The sequence below is a fragment of the Lacerta agilis genome, chromosome 4 (assembly GCF_009819535.1).
Source record: "Lacerta agilis isolate rLacAgi1 chromosome 4, rLacAgi1.pri, whole genome shotgun sequence".
NCBI lineage: Eukaryota > Metazoa > Chordata > Lepidosauria > Squamata > Lacertidae > Lacerta > Lacerta agilis.
Genome location: NC_046315.1, coordinates 1137787 through 1161949, shown reverse-complemented (window position 1 = coordinate 1161949; position 24163 = coordinate 1137787). Strand labels below are relative to the sequence as shown.

Sequence of the window (24163 nt, the reverse complement as noted above, 5' to 3'; positions counted from 1 at the left end):
CCACAGACAAGACACCTCAAGAAGGGGTTACACTCCTGGATGCAGGGCTTGACCAGAGAAGGACAATATGGGGCACATGGACCTACACTCTTATGGCTTTCCCAACTGAATTGCTGCAGTTCACTCTAGGAGGAGCTACCCTTTAGGATAGTCCAGGAGTTGCAGTGGATCCCAAAGTCTGCTGCATGCATTGCATGTGGTGCAGCAGACAGGGATCGTGTAACGCCAGCCGTGTGTGAACTGTGTGTTTGCCTATTTGCAACCGCGGCCAAAGTGTTTTCTTTAATGTACAAAGCCCCACACAACCTGAGAACCACGTACCTGGTGGAGCGCCTCTCCCCATTTCTGCCAGGTCAGGCCCTGGGATCTGCAGGGGAGTCGCATCTAGATATTGTGTTTATGAGCATGTTTGATTTGGCCCGACTCCATCGATCCACTTTTAGTTAAAGAAGTTGTTTTCACCAGTCAGAGTGAGAAAGGACATTGGATCTACAGAAAGGGAGCCATGTAATGAGAAAAGGAAATAGGAAGCACAAACCAAGGCCTCTGAACAAGATGTTGTTGTTGTTCAGTCGTTCAGTCGTGTCCGACTCTTCGTGACCCCATGGACCAGAGCACGCCAGGCACCCCTGTCTTCCACTGCCTCTCGCAGTTTGGCCAAACTCATGCCAGTCGCTTCGAGAACACTGTCCAACCATCTCATCCTCTGTCATCCCCCTCTCCTTGTGCCCTCCATCTTTCCCAACATCAGGGTCTTTTCCAGGGAGTCTTCTCTTCTCATGAGGTGGCCAAAGTACTGGAGCCTCAACTGCACCTAATGTTGCAGTTAAAGAATTTGGGAGAAGTGATCTGCATGTCAGTGGATCACAGGTGGCAATTAATCAGTCAAATAGAGTTATTTATTACATTTGTCTACCGTTCTTCGTCCTTAGATCTCAGGGCAGTTCGCAACATAAAAATACAGGATAAAAACCACAGGATACACAATAATAAAAAGAAGAAAACAAAGCAATAATGTCCCACCCCCCTCAACACTTTTAATAATAATAATAATAATAATAATAATAATAATAATAATAATAATAATAATAATAATTTATTTATACCCCGCCCATCTGGCCGGGTCTCCCCAGCCACTGGGTGTTAATCAGCCAAAGGCCTGGTTGAAGAGGAATGTTTTTGCCTGGCGCCTGAAGCTGTGTCTCTTTAAAGACGTGCCCCTTCAAACAGACAGGGACCACCCCCTCTCGTAAAGAGGCATTGATCACCTTCTTGACCCAGCCAGCTGCCCACTCCCTGCTGGCTTTTACCAGCCAACAGGGGCAAGGGTCTAGAGCAGGCATGGCCAAACTTGGCCCTCCAGCTGTTTTGGGACTACAATTCCCATCATCCCTGACCACTGGTCCTGTTAGCTAGGGATGATGGGAGTTGTAGTCCCAAAACAGCTGTAGGGCCAAGTTTGGCCATGCCTGGTCTAGAGCATCACCCTGACCGATCCAAGCACCTTGTCCACATCCTTGAGCCTCACCAACTGAAACTTGTCCAACACAACAGGACTAGGCTGTGCTCTGGACACACCCTGAGATTCATCTGCTATTACAGCGGAGTCAAGGTCTTGGTGGATGCAAGTGATTTTATCCTCAAAATGTTTTGCAAACAAAACTAGACAGGAAAGCTCTGCTGGATGGTATTGTGAGGGTTCAATGGAGGTGGCAAAGTATGCCTTCTTTGCTGTCTTCATTGCCTCTAGGTAGGCTCAATGATGAGCCCTCCCCATTGCATTTGACCAAATCTCTCCTCCACTCATGTTCAAGACATCTTCCAGCATGTTTCCTCATCCTAAACACTGGAGTATACCAGGGAGCCAAGGTGCTCCATGAGGTGGGGAAGGGCACTCAGGGGTAATCATATCAATGGCCCGAGCCATTCGGATGTTCTGGAAGTTGGCCAGGTCTTTGCCAGGAGCTCCAGTGATATCAGCCAGGAAATCTCCCGGAGCCACCTGGAAACCCATTGGATCCATCAGCCTCCTCTCTCATCTCTCTATGATGAATATCTCCATTCTGCTAGCAATTCAGGTTTAAGCATAATTGCCTAGCCTAGCCAACCCACCTTTCCTGCATACAGCAGTTGTCATGGGCTTTATCAGTTTATTCTTTTCAGTGTTCTGGAACAAACATCTACTACCTAAAAAGCAACCCATTCTGCATTGTAAGAGGTAAGAGGTAAATATTGCTCATGCAGTTTAGCTAGGCCACAGGCTCAAAAGAGAATAGAGTTTTCGGGAAGATACAATTTTTTTTATTTTATTATTATTATTATTATTATTATTATTATTATTATTATTATTATTATTATTATTAATTTATTTTCTCCTTTAACAACTTTCAACAATACAACTTCCAACAATACATCCCTCAGCTCTGCCGAGCTCATGCCTTCCCTCCCACCCTTCAACAGTTAGATCAGGCACCCCCAAACTGTGGCCCTCCAGATGGTTTGGCCTACAACTCCCATGATCCCTAGCTAACAGGACCAGTGGTCAGGGATTGTGGGAATTGTAGTCCAAAACATCCAGAGGGCCAAAGTCTGAGGGTGCCTGAGGTAGATTATTTCAGTCCGTTCGTGCACTTTAGTCTTTAACTTTAGTCCAAATTGTAGGATTTATTTCAATCTTGCTAGTGTCTTTAAATTTTTGCAATTGTCATTTAAATAAGCAATATATTTACTCCAATCCCCATGGAATTTCGAATCATCCTGATCTCGGATCCTGCAAGTAAGTTTGGCCATTTCCGCATATTCCATCGGGAAGATACAATTTTAAAGAAAAAAACTGATTATTCTCCATCAACAGCCCTATTCCTAAGTATTAATCTTTCTTCTTCTTTGTGTATGGAATCTGTGCAGAATTGCTCAGTGTCTGGCTTAAACGTATCAGAATAAAAAGGACAAAACGGACTCAATATTAAACAGATTCAGAAATAACCTGGGATGCTTTTCTACATTTTACATTTCTAAAAAAACAAACAAACCCAGAAGCTTTCCTTTTTGAAATTATATGTGCAGAAGTACACAAACTGTATAGAAACTTATTTATGTATGCTACTACAGTGACAAGAATGTTACCAGCCCTAAAATGGAAAGAAGTCCCAGCAAAGGAAGAATTGATACAAAAACATGGAATATGCAGAAATGGTGAAATTTACTGAAGAATAAGAAATCAAGATAACAAACGTTTTAAAAAAAGGATGGAAATGGTTTATGGAATATTTAAAAACAAAGTGTAATGAGATAAGAATATTGGCAGGATTATTGTAATGACCTGCAGTTTTATAAGAGTAAATATTTAAAGTGGATGAATAAATGAACAAGTTAAGTTAATTTGGAATATGAAGGAAATATAAAATATATATTTAAGGACCCGCAGAAAGAGGAGGAAGGAAGTCGAATATCAAAATGTTAAAATGATTGTAAAACAATTGAAATGTAAATACCTAAGTGAAAATCATATCTTTTTTAAAAACAACAACAACAACACAGATGACCTGGGATGGATCCATCTATCCCTAAATATAAACTACTTTATCTTCCTTTCATCAGAGAATTTTGTTTCAGTAGAAATATCAAACCCAACTTTTTTAAAAGTGCAGTATATTCCATACCCTTTGCCGAATTTGCTGGGTCTTTACACAGTACACAACAGGATTAAGAAGTGGTGGAACCATAACAAAAGTGTTTGCCATCAGCATGTGGACAATGGGGGAGAGATGCTTCCCATATCGATGAACCACAGCAATGCCAATCATCGGGATAAAGAAAATCAGGATGGCAGAAATGTGGGCCACACAGGTGTTGAGAGCCTTGAAGCATTCTTCATGAGAGGCAATGCTCAAAACAGTCTTCAGGATCATGACATATGATGCAAGAATGAGAGCCATGTCCGTCCCTAAAGTGCAAGCAGCTACTATCAAACCATACAAAATGTTGACCTTTATGTCTGCGCAGGCTAACTTCATGGCATCTTGGTGGAGACAGTAGGAGTGAGAAAGGACATTGGATCTGCAGAAAGGGAGCCGTTTAATGAGAAATGGGAATGGGAAACAGAAACAGAAACCTCTGGATATGATTACTATACCTATTTTTACAATGACTGTATTTAGAAGAAGTGATTTGTATCTCAGTGGATGACGGATGGCAAGCAAGCGGTCAAACGCCATTGCCACAAGAATGCCAGACTCAATCCCTTGCAATGCATGGATAAAGAACATCTGGCTGATGCAGCCATTGAGTGGGATTTCCCCAGAGTCAAACCAATACACACTCAGAATAGTTGGCATGGTGGAGATGCAGAGGCCCAGATCCGAGCAGGCGAGCATGGAAAGAAAGAAGTACATGGGCTCATGGAGACTTTGGTTGGTCTTGATGACATAGAGGATCGTGATGTTCCCAAGCAGAGTCAGGGCATAGAGCACAAAGAGAGGGAAGGCCACCCAAGAGTTCTTCTCCTGCATCCCAGGGATGCCAATCAGGACAAAGGTTTGGTGGCTCACAAGGCTGTCGTTGAACCTGCTGGTGGAGGACATTGTTCCCCTGGTGGTTTGGGTGGAAAGATATTAAAGAATCATAAATGTTAAATGTTGAACGTGGGGACGGAGAACGTGCCCCACCCCCAAGAGCTTTCGATGGATGGATTCTAAAGAGTCATAAAATTCTTATTGTGACATGATGTAGCAGATTTAGTAAGGTATTGAGAAATCTCCTAGTTTAGTCCGAGAGGATAAGCTGTCTTAGAACCTCTATTCAAATAAGGAACAGCAGTCTTGAATGCTGCTTCATCTCACCTTCTTCCCTGGCCATAGACCACCCCAACCCCATCATCAAAGTCAATCCCCAAAAGTCTCCCGACTCTGACCAGTGGAGTGGAGGTGACAAGCATGTGGCTTTCAAAGATTCAGTCTCCCAACTTCTCATCTGAAAAACTGAAATAACAATCACAGTGCAATATTTAAATTAGAAATGGTAGATCTAAATCACTAGGAAGGACAGGACTAGTTTCAACCCATGTCCTCCACTTATGAGAAGACACCTTGAAACTGATGTCCTTCATTTGCAACTCTATCCAGTTGATGAGAGGATTGTGATAACAGAATCATATAAATGTAGAGCAGAAAGGACCATGGGGGACACTTTCTCTGTACTCCACACAAATGTGGCAGCAAAAACTGCAGCCCACCACAATTTTCCATTCTTCCTCCCTTCCACATCTGTAGTCCTTCTGCTGTGTAGTCCTTATCCTCCTCCTTCCTCCTGGAAAGCAGACCCCACCCCACAAGATAGAGCAGAGCAGTACAACCTCCAGATTATTGACTCCTGATCCAGGAAACCAGATGTTTTCTTGACCAGCCCAAGCCCTCCCCCCCAATATGAAGTTCCAAATTAAACCCTGTCTCTTTCTGGCTGACCCAGTATGAATGGCAGCATATTTACATTACTCAGGAAAACATCTCTGAAGTCAATCTGAGGAGAACTCATCTGCTTGATAGCTCATGCAGCCCTTTGCACTTACTTGACTTCATGGCACAGCCTGTGAAGCTAGTATGCTTTCTCCCAGGGTCAACACTGGTCATTCCTGTTCTGCTGCAAGAGGGATTCTGTCTGTGATATTTATGGTGTGTAAAGAGTTATTGAAAAACACTTTTCCCTCAGGGAGACAAGTTGCCCTCAAACCAGGAGAAAATGGCTGAATCCTGTGAGAGGAGATCTCTCAAATCCCAATGGCAAGTATTAGGTAATCTCTGTGGATCCTGCACAAGGACCTGGAGTTCTTGTCTCAGAGGCGTTCCAGGGATCACTCTGTGCACCTCTCCTTTGTATAACCAGAGAAATGGGAGATGTACAGAATATCTTAAAAGGGAGGTCTCATCCTCCCTGCCAGAGGAACCAACTCCTAGGGGCAAAAAAGGTATTTGGCACCCCAATAAAATATTTGATGGGGCTGTCCCCGTAAGCTGATGGGCTTTTCCACCAAAACATTAGGAAGAAATTCCTGACTGTAATAGCTGTTGGACAGTGGAATTTTCTGCCAAGGAGTGTGGTGGAGTCTCCTTCTTTGGAGGTCTTGAAGCGGAGGCTTGACAGCCATCTGTCAGTAATGCTTTGATGGTGTTTCCTGCTTGGCAGGGGGTTGGACTGGATGGCCCTTGTGGTCTCTTCCAACTCTATGATTCTATGATTCAAATGGTGTGTGGGCACCGCGTCATGTGATCAGTTATGCAGGGCAGGGCTTACCTGCACCCCCATATTTTATTCAAGTAGGCACCACTGCTTCCTGCAGAATGAGGACCACTAAAATATGGGCCTGAGTGAAAGAATCCAGGTCTTGTCGTGAAGCTTCAAAAGAGGATTGGTTAGTAAACAGACCATTTTGCCCACCATGGATAAGGCCTTTGTGATGCACCACTTAAAATGCATGTAATTGCAACTGCTTTCAGATCCTTTCCATTGCATTTGTCTTTAGAATGTTTTTGTTTTGTTTTTAAATTGGATATCTGCTGATTGATTCTAGTTTTATAGAACCATAGATTCGTATGGTTGGAAGGGATCCAAAGGGCCATCTAGTCGAACCCTCTGGAGCAGAAGAAAACAAGCTTGCTCCATATTCCATGTGACAGCCCTTTAGATATATGAAGGTGGCCATTATTATCTCCTCTCAGTCTGCTCTGTTCCAGGCTAAACATACCCAGCTCCTTCAAGCGTTCCCCATAAGTTTCAGTTTCCGGACCCTTGGTAATCTTGGTCGCTGCCAAACCAGGTGTCTCCCATCCTATATATTTTTGTACCTCGTTATTCCTGCCTCCATGTAGAATTTTACATTTGTCCAAACTGAAATTCATTTTGTTAGTTTTGGCCCAGTTCTCCAATATGTTAAGTTCATCTCAAATCCTGTTTCCGTTTCCGTGGCATTAGCTACCCCTCCCAGTTTTGGTGCCATTTGCAATTTCACTGAGCATCTCCTCAATTCCTTCATCCAAGTCATTTATAAAGACGTTGAACAACAACGAGCTCCGAACAGAAACCTGTGGCACCCCACATGTCACTGTTTTCCAGGGTGATGTCAGGGACTGGGCAGAGGCGGAATGGTGGAGACGGTCCCCCTGCTTCCTGAACCTTCCTGGAAGAAGGAAGAGGAAGACAGTATCGATTTACAACAGGGGTTTGAGGGAGGCCGCAGCTCAGAGGCAGATGAGAGGGAAAGCTGGGAAATCATGGGAGAGCCAGAGCAACTCCTGGCTGGCAAGTTGTTAGAAAGCATTCCAGACCCTCCATCTCCCAGAACCCGGTGTGCCCTGAAAGTAAGAGAGTAAAGAGCTCAAAGACAGAGGGTACGTAGCAGCGCCCGTAGAAGTGACTAATGGGCAAGTGGGAGAGACGGGTGGCTGGGTGTGGAGATTCACTCAGGACAACGCCATTATCCAAGAGGCTGGGTTGTATTACCTCTCTCTGTAAATACTGAATAAAAAAAGTGGTAAGAAATCTTCCCTTGTCTTTATACTTTCCTGGAAGACAGCTGGGGAGTCACTGGCAGCATCCTGACAGATTGTCCCAAGTCAACTTTAATTGCTGGTCAAGTCCTAAATCATGACAGAAGTTGCAGGAGCAGGCCTGCCAGTACTGATAACCGGGGAGAGTTATTTCAATGGCTATTACAACAAAATTTATTGTTAAGAGGACACGTGAAACAATTAACTCATTGAAATACAGAACTCGGAAGACTGGGGGCGGAAGCTCAGAGGTGTTCAGTGAGACCCTCCCCATTCCCCCATCAAATTCAGTGGGGAGACCTCCAAGTTCCTTGTGTTTAAAGCGAATGCGTAAATGCTTTTCAAGGTGAGGCAAGATGATTTCTAGACAGACCTGGAATGTGTGTTTTTTGTGATTATTCTTCTGGAAGGAGTTGCCAGAAGGGTGATCCCCTTCCTGATGAACCAGCACCCTTGTTTGTTGCGATTGGACAGTTTTATGGCTCATCTTGAGTCCATATTCTAGGAACCGAAGCGGAAATCTGCATGTACAAGAAATTTTTTGAAGCTGAAACAGGGGTCTAACACAGGAATGGAGTACAGTAGAGAGTTCAGTTTGCTGTTGCAGGAGCTACTGTGGAATCAGGAAGCCTTGATGGCGATTTACCATGAAGGGCTGAGTGAAACCCTGCTGGATAAATGGGCATGAATGGGACCCCCCCCCCAGTTCCCTGGAGGCATTGATGCAAGCGGCCTTGAAGCTCGACCAAAGGTTGCAGGAGCAGAAGCAAGAGAGGGGAGCTGTTATCAGGCTGCAGGCGAGACCGTTTGAAATTCCACACATTCCAGAGACAAGGCCTGGGAGCCACATGCGAGATGATCCGGCAGAAGAGGCTATGCAGATTGTTGTTGTTTAGTCGTTTAGTCGTGTCCGACTCTTCCAGAAAACTCCTTCCAAATGAATCCAAGGGAGCTGCACTCTTGGAACTTCAAACCACTTGGGAGAAGTTGGGTGAGCATAAAAAATTGGTTTGCATCTGTTTGGATGCAGCCTTGTTTCATCCATCTCTGTCACTGGAATGCTTTCTTTAAAAAACCTTTAAAATCTAAAGACTGAAGAACAATATTTTTTAACAGTGAAACTAAAATTTCTATATATATATTATCCTTTTAAGGACTGAACCTGGTAATAGCATTTCATTTTGTGTCCTACTGCTTCTTGAGCCTTTGAGTTCCCTTACGAACCACTTTCTCTTCGCTTTAGCACTTCCCTTATGAACCACTTTCTCTTCGCTTTTCGCTTTTGTCATTTGGAAAAGATATCAGCCCCTGCTTTTCTTTAACAAGAACATTTTGTAAATCCTCTGCCGAATCTGCTGGGTCTTCACACTGTACACAACAGGATTAAGAAGTGGTGGGACCGCAATGTATATGTTGGCCATCAGCATGTGGACAATGGGGGAGAGGTGCTTCCCAAATCGATGAACCACACTGATGCCAATCATCGGGACGTAGAAGATCAAAATGGCAGAAATGTGAGAGACGCAGGTGTTGAGAGCCTTGCGCCGCTCTTGGTGGGACGCAATGCTCAAAACAGTCTTCAGGATCAGGATATAGGATATGAGAATGATCACAACGTCCAACCCCAAAGTAAACATGGCCATTACCAAACCATACAAAATGTTGACTTGTGTGCCAGAACAGGCTAACTTCATTGTGTCTGGGTGGAGGCAGTAGGAGTGAGAAAGCACATTAGATCGGCAGAAAGGGAGCCGTTTAATAAGAAATGGACAAGGGAAGCAGACACAGAAAGCTCTGGACAATATAGCTACACCTAATTTTGCAATGAATGAATTTGGCAGAAGTGATCTGTACCTCAGTGGATCACGGATGGCAATGAACCGGTCATAAGCCATTGCCACAAGAACGCCAGAGTCCATCTCTTGAAATGCGTGGATAAAGAATAGCTGGCTGATGCAGCCATTGAGTGGGATTTCTCTCAAGTCAAACCAATAGACTGCCTCCCGCAGTTTGGCCAAACTCATGTTAGTAGCTTCGAGAACACTGTCCAACCATCTCATCCTCTGTCGTCCCCTTCTCCTTGTGCCCTCCATCTTTCCCAACATCAGGGTCTTTTCCAGGGAGTCTTTTCTTCTCATGAGGTGGCCAAAGTACTGGAGCCTCAGCTTCAGGATCTATCCTTCCAGTGAGCACTCAGGGCTGATTTCTTTAAGGATGGATAAGTTTGATCTTTTTGCAGTCCATGTGGTTATGACCTTCTGGAGCATTTTCCTGTTGGTGACTGTGCAACGGGCAAACCAAGCACAGATACACCATGTAAGAATGCTCTCTATGGAGCCTCGGTACAAGGACACTAGCAGTCTCTCACTCAGATTCTTCTTCTTTAAAAGTCTGAGGAAATAAAGTCTCTGCTGGGCCTTCTTTACCAGAGCATTGGTATTAGCACTCCAGGTCGTACCCTGCTCGATAGTAACACCCAGAAACTTGAATACAGCCACCCTCTCCACCCGGTTCCCACCAATACACAAGGGCTGAATGTCCGCCTTTTTTCCCTGTAGTCCACTACCAGTTCCTTGGTCTTAGCGATGTTAAGGACCAGATTATTTTCTCCGCACCAACCACAGAGCCGCTCCACCTCGTCCCGATAGGTGGTCTCACCCCCCTTGGAAATGAGCCCCACCACAGTGGTGTCATCAGAAAACTTGATGATTTTGTTGCTAAGGTGGGTAGCTGTACAATCATACGTCTAGAGGGTATAGAGCAGGGGACTCAACACACAACCCTGTGGGGGGCCGATGTTAAGGCTAAGGGCTGTGGACATACATGACTCTACTCTAACCCTCTGAGAGCGGTATGACAGAACGTTCAAAACCCAGAGACAAATGGAGTTAGAAAGTCCAAGCGCCTCTAGTTTGGACATCAATCTATGGGGGAGGATTGTGTTAAAAGCACTCAGAGGTGTTCCAGGGATCACTCTGTGCTCCTCTCTTTTGTATAACCAGAGAAATGCAAGATGTACAGCATATCTTAACAGAGAGGTCTCATCCTCCCTGCAAAAGTGAGGACCCTTAAAACATGGGTCTGAGTAAAATAACTGGGTTCTTGTCATGAAGGTCCCAAAGAGGTCCAGTTAGCAGACCATTTTGACCAGGGAAGTGCACACAGGTTTGGTGTTGCATGAGCTCAACGTGCTGCAGCACTTACAATGCATGAAGCAGAGTTCTTCTGCAACTTCCAGACTTCCCTGGAGCACATTGCAATCAGCTAATTGGGAAACGACTGCAGACCTTCCTTCTGTAGTTAAGCCCTGCATCTGGAAGTGGAACCATTTGATGGCAGGTTTTCAGAATAAAATCAGTTGGCTTATCATTTCCACACATTTAACCGAGTAAAAATAGATTGGAAGCTAGAGTTCACCCACTGGAACCATTTCTTTAAAAACCTTTGAAATGAAAAGACTAAAGAAAAAGAATTCAAAGGTCAAACTAAAATTTCTATATACTTTAAGTTTCTCGGGTTACAAAAAGTACATATACGTGTTTTCAAATCACAAAGTCCTTTTCACAGATCAGTTATATTCGATGTGAGACTTTAATGCTGTATATCGTATAAGGCTGGGAGAGAAGAGAGGTGGGTTCTAAGCTCTTTGTAGTGTGAGGGTGCATAAATGTCTTGGAAAATGTTTAACAGGGCCAGTTCTGGGGTGGAATTTAATACCTACTTAGTTATTTTGCATATTTCTTGTAGGACTGGTGTGCAAAAGGGTTGAATTATGGGGCAATCCCATCACATGTGGAGATATGTGCATTTGAAGGTGCAGCCTCTCCAGCATTTTGGTGAGGTTCCTGTGTGTATCAGCACCAACTTACGTGGTGTTAAGCACCACCTATAGATAAGTTTCAAGACGAGTTCCCTCCTTTTGGCTGAGATGGATTTAAAGGGAGGTTTAAGGACTGAACCTGGTAATAGTGTGAGTGCCTGGAGGCTGTTGGAGGATGGATGGTGGCTAACAGATTGAGGTTGAATCCTGACAAGACAGAAGTACTGTTTTGGGGGGACAGGAGGCGGGCAGGGGTGGAGGACTCCCTGGTCCTGAATGGGGTAACTGTGCCCCTGAAGGACCAGGTGCGCAGCCTGGATGTCATTTTGGACTCACAGCTGTCCATGGAGGCGCAGGTCAGTTCTGTGTCCAGGGTGGCTGTCTCCCAGCTCCACCTGGTACGCAGGATGAGACCCTACCTGCCCGCAGACTGTCTTGCCAGAGTGGTGCATGCTCTGGTTATCTCCCGCTTGGACTACTGCAATGCGCTCTACGTGGGGCTACCTTTGAAGGTGACCCAGAAACTGCACTTAATCCAGAATGTGGCAGCTAGACTGGTGACTGGGAGCGGCCGCCGGGACCACATAACACCGGTCCTGAGAGATCTACATTGGCTCCCAGTACGTTTCCGAGCACAATTCAAAGTGTTGGTGCTGACCTTTAAAGCCCTAAACAGCCTCGGTCCTGTATCCCTGAAGGAGCGTCTCCACCCCCATCATTCAGCCCGGACACTGAGATCCAGCACCGAGGGCCTTCTGGCGGTTCCCTCACTGCGAGAAGCAAAACTACAGGGAACCAGGCAGAGGGCCTTCTCGGTAGTGGCGCCCGCCCTGTGGAACGCCCTCCCATCAGAGGTCTAGGGAATAAACAACTACCTGACATTCAGAAAATACCTGAAGGCAGCCCTGTTTAGGGAAGTTTTAAAACTGTGATATTTTAAATGTATTTTAAATATTTGATGGAAGCTGCCCAGAGTGGCTGGGGAGACCCAGCCAGATGGGCGGGGTGCAAATAAAAATTATTATTATTATTATTATTATTATTATTATTATTATTACATTTCATTTTGTGTCCTACTGCTTCTTCAGGCTTTGAGTTCCCCTACGAACCACTTTCTCTTCCCTTTAGCACAAAATTGTCATTTGGAAAAGATATCAGCCACTGCTTTTCTTTAACAAGAACATTTTGTAAATCCTCTGCCGAATTTGCTGGGTCTTCACACTGTACACAACGGGATTAAGAAGTGGTGGGACCGCAATGTATATGTTGGCCATCAGCATGTGTACAATGGGGGAAAGGTGCTTCCCAAATCGATGAACCACACTGACACCAATCATCGGGACGTAGAAGATCAAAATGGCAGAAATGTGAGAGACGCAGGTGTTGAGAGCCTTGCGGCGCTCATGGTGGGACGCAATGCTCAAAACAGTCTTCAGGATCAGGATATAGGATATGAGAATGATGACCACGTCCAACCCCAAAGTAAACATGACCATTACCAAACCATACAAAACATTGACTTTTGCACCAAAACAGGCTAACTTCATTGTGTCTGGGTGGAGGCAGTATGAATGAGAAAGCACATTAGATCGGCAGAAAGGGAGCCGTTTAATAAGAAAGGGGAGTGGGAAGCAGACACAGAAAGCTCTGGACAATATAGCTACACCTAATTTTGCAATTGCAGAATTTTGGAGAAGGGAGGTATATCTTAACGGATCACGGATGGCAATGAGCCGGTCATAAGCCATTGCCACAAGAATGCCAGACTCTGCCCATTGAAACAAATGGATAAAGAACAGCTGGCTGATGCAGGCATCAAGTGTGATTTCCCCTGAGTCAAACCAATAGACCTGCAGCATAGTTGGCATGGTGGAAAAGGAGAGGCCCAGATCGGAACAGGCCAGCATGCAAAGGAAGAAGTACATGGGCTCATGGAGGCTTTGGTCAATCTTGATGACATAAAGGATAGTAAAGTTTCCCAACAGGATCAGGGCGTAGAGTACAAACAATGGGAAGGCCACCCAATAGTTCTTCTCCTGCATCCCAGGGATGCCAATCAGGACAAAGGTTTGGTGGCTCACAAGGCTGTCATTGAAACTGGTGATGGAGGACATCATTCCCCAAGTCTGTTTGTTGGGGAAATCTAAGGAATAAAAGTCAAATGGGTATTAGAAATCTGCTATGATTCTACAGGTTCTGTCCTAGTTTAGTCCAACATCAGATATTGTATTAGAGCTTCCAAACATTACAGCCTTCCAACTCTGACATATGATTCACTCTTCTAAACCCAACCAGTGTCAGTTTTATGATTTATTTGTTTGTTATCTATGGAGTTTTTACTCCACACCTTTTGCCAAAGGGGCTCCCAATCAGCTTCTGAAGTTGTAAGAGGGTTTCTGATCTCAGGTTTACATATACAGTGGTACCTCTGGTTAAGTACTTAATTCATTCTGGAGGTCCGTTCTTAACCTGAATGGGACCTCCCACTGCCACTGTGCCGCCAGAGCACGATTTCTGTTCTTATCCTGAAGCAAAGTTCTTAACCTGAAGCATTATTTCTGGGTTAGCGGAGTTTGTAACCTGAAGTGTATGTAACCCGAGGTACCACTGTAAAATTATGTGGCAGAGAAATGCATTGGGAGGGAAGCAGAAGAAGCTGTCCTGCACTTAAAGCTACAGTTGTTGCATTGACTACCTGCGGTAGCCTGTTGGAATGTCTGCTCAGCCTCTCTTGTGGAGAACTGATGGGAGCTGGTTTTTCAGCAAATCAGTGGGACAGCCCTGCTTTTCTTCCGCTCTATTCTGCAGCCTGATGCGAGCTTAGCATCACTTGTGTAGCTCAACCATCCTAAAGGACAGTTTGATTGAGCTTAAAGGGAAACTGGGACACTACCTCCACGACTGATTTGTGTCGTGGCTGTAAGTCTGAACTGGGAGCTGAGAAATCATTTTGTTGAAAATCTTCCGTCAGCCACAAAGTCACTGGGTAGCCTCAGTAGGAATCTGCAATCCCAGCATGAAAATACTGGTTCACACTGCAGGGATTTTGTGAAGGTTACTGAAAAAATAATAATACCTGAAGTGTTCTGATGTCTCTTGAATATTGTGTCTAAGGGCTCAGTGTTGGAGGTGGCAGTGTGTGAGTTTTGCAGATTCAGAGTCTCTTAGTTTCTCATCTGCAGAACAGTATTATTGTTGAATTAGAAGTGCTGTACAGTGGTACCTCAGGTAACAAACACCTCGGGTTACAAACATTTCGGGTTACAGACTCCGCTAACCCAGAAATAGTGCCTTGGGTTAAGAATTTTGCTTCAGGATGAGAACGGAAATCGTGCAGCGGCAGCAGGAGGCCCCATTAGCTAAAGTGGTACCTCAGGTTAAGAACAGTTTCAGGTTAAGAACGGACCTCAAGAGCGAATTAAGTTCTTAACCTGAGGTACCACTGTACTAAGAAATGGCAGTGTTGCCCTTATCACAAAATGATTGCCATGAGTCTAAGATACATGCCTCATTCCCCCCTTTCAAGCCCCTATCTAAATGGCAGAATGGATAACTGTGCAGCTGAAAGAGAAGCTAGTCTTACCCCACCTCCTCTTCTGTCAAGGAATCTGGAAACTAAGGTCCTTAATTTTGGAGCTCCAGTGGACAAGTGGGTTGGGGCCAGATATGACCAGAGGCTGAAATCAGTTTAAAAAAAATATATTTTAAGTGCATAATCGAAAAAAAACTAGTGACTGTATTTCAGTGTGTTCAAGATGTTACCATATTCCTAAAACATATCAAAGGAAAATCAAAAGCACATTATACATAAATCCAACTTGGGGAAGGAAAAGATAAGGAACCGTGTATGCATTTGGAAACACATTGGGACACATTTGGGGGGGGGGTAATACAGAAAATAAGCTTATAATTAATCCAAGGAGTGCATGTATATGCTAAAGCAAATGCTCATTAGCATATGATGCTCAATACACCACCATTCACATAAGTTGAACTTTCAAATCAGCCTTTTCACGCACGTTTTCCTGATTGTTTTGTTGTTTTTGCTTAGAATTAATTCAAGCCTCTGCTATCCATGGCTTAGGTCCAGCCTATCTGACAGATCATATTCTCTCATATGAATCTGCCTGGGCTCTGAGATCTTTGGGGGAGGCTTATCTCTCAGTCCCATCACCCTCCTAGGCACATTTGGTGGGGACACGGGAGAGGGACTTCTTGGTGGCTGCTCCCAGACTTTGGAACTCTCTTCCTAGAGATGTTCTATTGGCTTCCTCCTTCATATCCTTTCGCCAGCAGGTGAAGACAGATTTATCCCTGCAGAACTTTTGGAGCTGTTTTTAAGGAAAGGGCTGATGCTAGGATGTTTTTATAGCTCTGATCAACATAAAGTCCCCCCCCCCCACTGCTTAGTCAGAATATCCTTTCTTGTAATTTCATTCCATCGGTTCAGGTCCTCCTCTCCAGAACAGGAGAAAACAAGCACGCTCCATCCATGGACAGCCCTCCAGCTATTTGAAGATGGCTATCAGATCACTTCCCAATCTTCTCTTCTCCTGGCTAAACACCCCCAAAACAATCCTTCTTGAGGGGCCACCCACAGGGCGTTCCCTAAACACACCTTGCCTTTGAAGCATTTAGAATTGATGCTTTTGAATTATGGTGCTGGAGGAGAATCTTGAGAGTCCCATGGACTGCAAGAAGATCAAACCTATCCATTCTCAAGGAAATCGGCCCTGAGTGATCCTAGAAGGACAGATCCTGAAGTTGAGGCTCCAGTACTTTGGCCACCTCATGAGAAGAGAAGACTCCCTGGAAAAGACCCTGATGTTGGGAAAGATGGAGGGCACAAGGAGAAGGGGACGACAGGGGATGAGATGGTTGGACAGTGTTCTCGAAGCTACTAACATGAGTTTGGCCAAACTGCGAGAGGCAGTGGAGGATAGGGGTGCCTGGCGTGCTCTGGTCCAGGGGGTCACGGAGAGTCGGACACGACTGAACGACTGAACAACAACAACAACAACAACAACAACAGGCTCCACAGCTGAAGTTTCCACAAGCATTCTTCCTGTTGGACCCACCTGGCATCCCAGGTGCATATATTTCGCTGTGAGCGGACTTGGCGGAACTCTTGGACACTTCTCTTCCTCCTGCTGGGAACAGGTTGTTAGGCTATTTTTATATTACTATTTAGAAGTACCCAGTGACTCCATTAATAAAGGGTTATGGTCCGATAATGTTCTTGGTATTCTTTCTATTTTTCTTACTATGAATTCCAATACTTTAGATATCCAGAGGGCATCGATTCTGGCACTGCATTCATGCACATGTGAATAAAACATGAATTCCCTATCTAATAAATGTTTATTTCTCAAAATAGCTATTAAATGCAGATTTTCTGCCATTTCACAAAAGGTTTTTGAAGCCTACCTTCTTTGGCAGAAATGCCAAAGATCCACGGAGCTCTAAAGCAAAGACTTCAAAATGAACGGTCAGGGACCAGCTGGACTCTTGGTCTGTTGCTGCAGGGCTGTTCTGAGGTTCTTATGCTATCCATAGAATCATAGAATCCTAGAGTTGGAAGAGACCCCAAGGGCCATCCAGTCCAACCCCCTGCCAAGCAGGAAACACCATCCAAGCATTCCTGGCTGTCAAGTCTCTGCTTAAAGACCTCCAAAGAAGGAGACTCCACCACACTCCTTGGCAGCAAATTCCACTGCCGAACAGCTCTCACGGTCAGGAAGTTCTTCCTAATGTTTAGGTGGAATCCTCTTTCTTGTAGTTTGAATCCATTGCCCCGTGTCCGCTTCTCTGGAGCAGCAGAAAACAACCTTTCTCCCTCCTCTATGTGACATCCTTTGATATATTTGAACATGGCTATCATATCACCCCTTACATCCTCTTCTCCAGGCTAAAACATACCCAGCTCCCTAAGCCGTTCCTCATAAGGCATTGTTTCCAGGCCTTTGACCTCTTTGGTTGCCCTCCTCTGGACACGTTCCAGCTTGTCAGTATCCTTCTTGAACTGTGGTGCCCAGAACTGGACACAGTATTCCAGGTGAGGTCTGACCAGAGCGATGCAAGCTCCATACTTAAGAGATGCAAGCTCTGTCAGTTCACAATACTGTGAGAGATCTATCTATCTGGAACTGATCAAAATGTTTACATCTCAAACAGTGCTTTGCACATACCTGACTTTATGGCGTGGTCAATGTGACACGTTTTCTGCAGCAGCAAACACTCAGCGTGCCTTTGCTGTTCCAGGAGAGATTATCCCTGTGCTTTTTATGGCGTTGACAATTGTGGAAAAAACGTTTCCCCTCTGGGAGAGAGGCTGTCTCAAAACTGCCAGAAAACTGCTTTGTCTCAGGGGGAGGAGATCTCTGAAACCCAGGGGCAATTACTTGGAAATCTCTCTTCTTTGGGAAATATTTTTTATTTGATTTTACAATTATAACAATACAAAATATATATTGAGAGATTTCTCTGAATCGCCAGACTTCCCACCCTCCCCTCCATGGGTCCTATTGTCTACCTTTCAACTGCATATTTTTTCATAATCATATTTTATGTCTGTCCATATTGTCCATGATACTTGCTACATTACAAGTGGTATTAGAATACTAATGTTTCCATCTGCTTACAGTGGCCTCCTAGATAAATTATAACCCCCCCCCCCCGTTCTTTATTGAACTTTTTGTCTTCTTGGTTCCTGAACTTTCCGGTCAGTTTTGGCATTTCGGCATAGTCCATCAGCTTAGTCTGCCATTCTTCTCTGTTAGGGACTTTATCTTCTTATCTTTGGGATCAATGTGATATAGGCCTCTGTCGAAGACTCTCATACTTTCCCAATATTTAAAATCTCATTCATTCAGTAGCGGAGGAAGGCTCCACGCTACCCGGGGCGGGAAAGGAAATGCCCCGGGGGCAGGGCGCCATGACGTCACGGCGGCCCACCCCCGGGGCATTTCTGGGAGTGCTGCCGCCACTTCTGCAGCCCCCCTTTAAGCCGAAGAGCCCCCTTTTAAGCTCTGCGGCTCAAAAGGAGGCCGTGGAAGCGGCGGTCCAAAATGTCGTGCAGGTGCACTCCGCCGTCGAGCCGTGCGCTGCCGCTCCCAGGGTGACGGAGGGAGCAGCAGCTCGTGGGAATGGTGGGAGGGGCTGCCGCTTGTCACCCCACGCGCCGCCGTTCACGTCCGTTGCCACGGGAGCAGCAGCACCGCACACACCATGCGCTGCTGCTGCTCCAGGGGTAATGGAGCGAGTGGCAGCGTGTGGGGGTGACAAGCGGCAGCCCCTCCCGCCACTCCCCATGCACGGCCGGTCACCCCGGGAGCAAGCAGCGCTGCAAGGACGGGGTGCTGCCTCGGCCGTGCGTTTGTTGCTCCCAGGGCGATGGAGCGAGCGGCGGCGCGTGGGGGTCACAAGCGGCAGCCCCTCCCGCCACTCCCCACGCTGCCGGTCACCCTGGGAGCAGCAGCGCTGCACGGACGGGTTGCTGCCTCGGCCGTGCGTTGTTGCTCCCAGGGCGATGGAGCGAGCGGCGGCGCGTGGGGGTCACAAGCGGGCAGCCCCTCCCGCCACTCCCCACGCTGCCGGTCACCCTGGGAGCAGCAGCGCTGCACGGACGGGGTGCTGCCTCGGCCGATGCGTTGTTGCTCCAGGGCGATGGAGCGAGCGGCGGCGCGTGGGGGGTCACAAGCGGCAGCCCCTCCCGCCACTCCCCACGCTGCCGGTCACCCTGGGAGCAGCAGCGCTGCACGGACGGGGTGCTGCCTCGGCCGTGCGTTGTTGCTCCCAGGGCGATGGAGCGAGCGGCGGCGCGTGGGGGTCACAAGCGGCAGCCCCTCCCGCCACTCCCCACGCTGCCGGTCACCCTGGGAGCAGCAGCGCTGCAACGGACGGGGTGCTCACGCGGCCGTGCGCTGTTGCTCCAGGGGTGACGGAGGGAGCGGCAGCGTGTGGGAATGGTGGGAGGGGCTGCCGCTTGTCACCCCCACCCTCCCCTGTCAACCCGTGGCGTACCGCCCCCACCGCACCCCCCTAGCGCCGCCCATGGCATTCATCTTTAAATGGTTGTACCAGATACTCTTGGAGATTACTGGGAAATCTCTAAGAGCGCCTGAGCAAGGTCCTGGAGTTCTGATCCAGACATTCTGGAGATCTTGTGTGCTCTTCTCTTTCATAAGGGTAGACAAAGGAGATGTGCCCAAATGGGGGAGAAATTCGATTCTGTTCACATTTAAAAGTGGAGTTACTACTACAAGCACACTAAATGCACAATATTTGTGGGGAAAGGGTTACAGAAAATCCAGTTCTCTAATGGGGTCTATATGAAGTTAGCTGTGTCTCTGCAAACCATACGAATCTTGACTTTTGCGCCAAAACAGGCTAACTTCATTGTGTCTGGGTGAAGACAGTATGAATGAGTAAGCACATTAGATTGGCAGAAAGGAAGCCATTTAATAAGAAATGTAAATGGGAAGCAGACACAGAGACTTCTGGAGGAGATATGGTTTCAACACATTCCTAATTTTAAACCACTATATCAAATAATTATCCTTCAGTGATAAAAGGCATTTCAAAATAATATCAACCCCTACTTTTTCTAAACTGGAAAATGTTGCACAACCTCTGTCGAATCTGCTGGGTCTTCACGCTATACACAACAGATTGAGAAGTGGAGGGACCGTAACAAAAATGTTGGCCATCAGCATGTGGACAATGGGGGAAAGGTGTCTCCCAAATCGATGTGCCATACTGATGCCAATCATTGGCACATAGAAAATCAAATGGCAGAAATGTGGGCCACACAGGTGTTGAGAGCCTTCAGACACTCTTTTCGGGATGCAATGCTCAAAACAGTCTTCAGAATCAGGACATATGATACGAGAATGATGAGAACATCCAACATTACTGTGCACATGACTGCGATCAAACCATATAAGACGTTGACTCTTGTGTCTGCGCAGGCTAACTTCATGGCATCTTGGTGGAGACAGTAGGAGTGAGAAAGGACATTGGATCTGCAGAAAGGGAGCCGTTTAATGAGAAACGGGACTGGAAGCAGACACAGAAACCTCTGGAAAAGACAGCTATGCCTATTTTGCAATTAACGTATTTGGAAGACGTGATCTGTATCTCAGTGGATCACGGATGGCAATGAACCGGTCAAAAGCCATTGCCACAAGAATGCCAGACTCTATCCACTGAAAGGTATGGATGAAGAACATCTGGCTGATGCAGCCATTGAGTGGGATTTCTCTCGAGTCAAACCAATAGACCCCCAGCATTGTTGGCATGGTGGAGATGCAGAGGCCCAGATCCGAGCAGGCGAGCATGCAAAGGAAGAAGTACATGGGCTCATGGAGGCTTTGGTCAGTCTTGATCACATAGAGGATCGTGATGTTCCCAGCAGAGTCAGGGCATAGAGTACAAAGAGAGGGAAGGCCACCCAAGAGTTCTTCTCCTGCATCCCAGGGATGCCAATCAGGACAAAGGTTTGGTGGCTCACAAGGCTGTCGTTGAACCTGGGGATGGAGGACATCATTCACCTGGTGCTTTTGGTGGAAAGATATTAAAGGAATAAAAGTCAAATGGAAATTGGAAATCTGGATGATTTACAGCTTCTGTCCTAGTTTAGTCCAACATCAGACATTGTATTCGAGCCTCAAAACACATTCAAAGAAAGAAATATTCCAACTCTGACATTGATTCACTCTTCCAAGCCAACCAGTGTCAATTGTATGATTTATTCATTTTGTATTTACAGAGTTTTAATCCACACCTGCTGCCCAAAGTGGCTTGTGAAGTTCATTTGTGAGAGGGTTTCTGCTCTTAGGTTTCTATGTAAAATTATGTGGCAGGGAATGGCATGGGGAGGGAAGCAGAAGAAGCTATCCTGCACTTAAAGCTACAGTTGTTGCAGTGACTACCAGCAGTAGCCTATTGGAATGTCTGCTCAGCCTCTCTTGTGGAGAACTGATGGGAACTGGTTTTTCAGCAAAACAGTGGACAGCCCTGCTTTTCTTCCGCTCTATTCTGGAGCCTGGTGAGAGTTTAGCACTACTGATTTGTGTAGTGGCTGTAGTCTGATCTGGGAGCTGATGGGCTTGAGGCATCCTGATCAAGTTTGCAGATGACACCAAATTGGGAGGGGTGGCTATACCCCAGAGGACAGGATCACCCTTCAAATGACCTTAACAGATTAGAGAACTGGGCCAAAGCAAACAGATGAATTTCAACAGGGAGAAATGTAAAGTACTACACTTGGGCAAAAAAAAAGAAAGGCACAAATACAGGATGGGTGACACATGGCTTGAGAGTAGTACATGTGAAAAGGATCTCGGAGTCTTGGTAGACCACAAACTTGACATGAGTCAACAGTGTGGTGCAGCAGCTAAAAAAGCCAATGCAATTCTGGGCTGCATCAATAGGAGTATAGCATCTAGATCAAGGGAAAGTAATAGTAGCACTGTATTCCGCTCTGGTCAGACTCACCTGGAATACTGTGTCCCAGTTCTGGGCACCACAGTTCAAGAAGGATACTGACAAGCTGGAAGGTTGTCCAGAGAGAGCAACCAAATGGTCCAAGGCCTGGAAACGAGCCTTATGAGGAACAGCTTAGGGAGCTGGGTATGTTTAGCCTGGAAAAGAGAAGGTTAAGGGGGGATATGATAGCCATGTTCAAATATATATATAAAAGGATGTCATCTAGAGGAGGGAGAAAGGTTGTTTTCTGCTGCTCCAGAGAAGCGGACACGGAGCAATGGATTCAAACTACAAGAAAGAAGATTCCACCTAAACATTAGGAAGAACTTCCTGACAGTAAGAGCTGTTGGACAGTGGGATTTGCTGCCAAGGAGTGTGGTGGAGTCTCCTTCTTTGGAGGTCTTTAAGGGAGGCTTGATAGCCATCTGTCAGGATGCTTTGATGGTGTTTCCTGCTTGGCAGGTGTTGGACTGGGTGGCCCTGTGGTCTCTTCCAACTCTATGATTCTATGATAAATCTAAACACCCCCAAACCAATCCTCTTGAGGGGTCCATCCACAGGGCATTCCCTAAACACCCTTGCCTTTGAAGCATCTAGGCTCCACCAGCTGAAGTTTCACAAGCATCCTTCCTGTTGGACCCACCTGGCATCCCAGGTGCATATATTTGGCTGTGAGCGGAATTGGCGGACCTCTGGACACTTCTCTTCTCTGCTGGGAACAGGTTGTTAGACTGTTCTTGTATTACTGTTTATAAGTACCGAGTGACCAAAAAAGAAAGGTGTGAAAATTGCCAATGCCAATGTGGACATAACACAGATGCAAACTGAAAGCAAATGAACTAAAAACAACCAACAGAGGAAAGCAGAAATGCCAAAGATCCCTGAGTTCTAAAGCAAAGACTTCCAAAATGAAATGGTCAGGGACCAGCTGGACTCTGGTCTGTTGCTGCAGGGCTGTTCTGATGGTTCTTATGCTATCCACACTTAAGAGATGCAAGCTCTGTCATTTCACAATACTGTGAGAGATCTATCTGGAACTGATCAAAATGTTTATATCTCAAACAGTACTTTGCTCATACCTGACTTTATGGGCGTGGTCAGTGTGACACGTTTTCCCGCAGCAGCAAACACTCAGCCTGCCCTGCTGTTCCAGGAGAGATTATCCCTGTTCTTTTTATGGCGTTGACAATTATGGGAAAAACGTTTCCCCTCTGGGAGAGAGGCTGTCTCAAAACTGCCAGAAAACTGCTTTGTCTCAGGGGGAGGAGATCTCTGAAACCTGGTGACAATTACTCGGAATCTCTAAAGCTCCTGGGCCAGGTCTGGAGTTCAGCTCTGGGCCAGACATTCTGGAGATCTTGTGTGTGCTCCTATCTTCATAAGGATAGACAAGGAGATGCGCCCCAAATGGGGCGAGAAATTTGATTCTGTTCGCATTCAAAAGTGAATCTTTCCAATCCATACTTCTGGAACAACACCTATGGCAAAAGCATAGATTTGCCCTTCCCTTCCAGCAACCCTTCATGCTGAGATATCACACCTCCTTGAGGATCTTGGGGAGCCTCAAGTTTTAGACCTTTTTACAATGTTTGACTTTTTGGTGGGGAGTGGGAGGAAGAACAAAAAGAGGATAGTGTGAGGGCGGGCGGGGGAGCTGGCTTGAATGGAAGCCATCTATGCCATGAGAAATTGAGGGAAGACTGAACCGTCAAACCTGGGATGGGGGAGGAATTTTGAGTAGTTCCACAATGTGGACTGAACCTCCCATTCAACATATGAAGGCACTGGCATAGGAAGGGCGGGGCGTAGGGGGCGGGGTGCCCGGGCAGTGGGATCCTGATAGGGTTCCATCTTGGCGAGCCACGCCCCCAGAACGCGCGCCAGCCCCGCCTCCCCCTGCTTCCCGCCCCCGGTGCCGGAGCATGAAGCTCTGCCACTGTATGAAGGGCCTAGAATCTGTACAAGCAGAGATTCCTCCAACTTATATTTGCTCATTTTTTATGATGTGGTCCAAGGTTCTTTCTCCACTTGCTTTCTAACAAAAATGGCTTCTAGATGCTTGCAGCACTTAGGATGCAAAAAGGTAAAGGACCCCTGGACGGTTAAGTCTGGACAAATGGGGTTGCGGCGCTCATCTCGCTTTCAGGCTGAGGGAGCCGGCGTTTGTCCTCTGACAGCTTTCCGGGTCATGTGGCCAGTATGACTAAACTGCTTCTGGAACAAAGGGACACCATGACAGAAGCTAGAGCACACAGAAACACCATTACCTCCCGCCGCAGTGGTACCTATTTATCTACTGGCACCTTTTTGGCGT

The 24163-nt window shown here is 46.3% G+C and overlaps 5 protein-coding genes and 1 pseudogene across 5 annotated transcripts in view; 1 reads left to right on the top strand and 5 right to left on the bottom strand.

Annotated features, from left to right (window-relative positions):
- LOC117044871 overlaps positions 1 to 24163 on the top strand; it is a 628087-nt gene that overhangs the window by 64250 nt on the left and 539674 nt on the right. The window contains 1 exon segment of the mRNA XM_033145648.1: positions 1710 to 1717. Within this exon segment, the coding sequence (XP_033001539.1) occupies positions 1710 to 1717 (8 nt within the window).
- LOC117044870 overlaps positions 1 to 24163 on the bottom strand; it is an 878236-nt gene that overhangs the window by 420209 nt on the left and 433864 nt on the right. The window lies entirely within an intron of this gene.
- LOC117044983 (olfactory receptor 51H1-like) lies at positions 3639 to 4526 on the bottom strand. Its single transcript, XM_033145777.1, has one exon. It carries the CDS (start codon positions 4509 to 4511, stop codon positions 3639 to 3641), a length of 873 nt encoding a protein of 290 aa, XP_033001668.1. The 5' UTR covers positions 4512 to 4526.
- LOC117044982 (olfactory receptor 51H1-like) lies at positions 8843 to 10752 on the bottom strand. Its single transcript, XM_033145776.1, has 2 exons — positions 10746 to 10752; positions 8843 to 9537 (listed from the first exon to the last, which is right to left on the bottom strand). The coding sequence occupies exons 1-2, from the start codon at positions 10750 to 10752 to the stop codon at positions 8843 to 8845; spliced, it is 702 nt and encodes a 233-aa protein (XP_033001667.1).
- LOC117044981 (olfactory receptor 51H1-like) lies at positions 12516 to 13478 on the bottom strand. The gene has a single exon (XM_033145775.1). It carries the CDS (start codon positions 13476 to 13478, stop codon positions 12516 to 12518), a length of 963 nt encoding a protein of 320 aa, XP_033001666.1.
- On the bottom strand, positions 19951 to 20905 carry LOC117044980 (annotated as a pseudogene).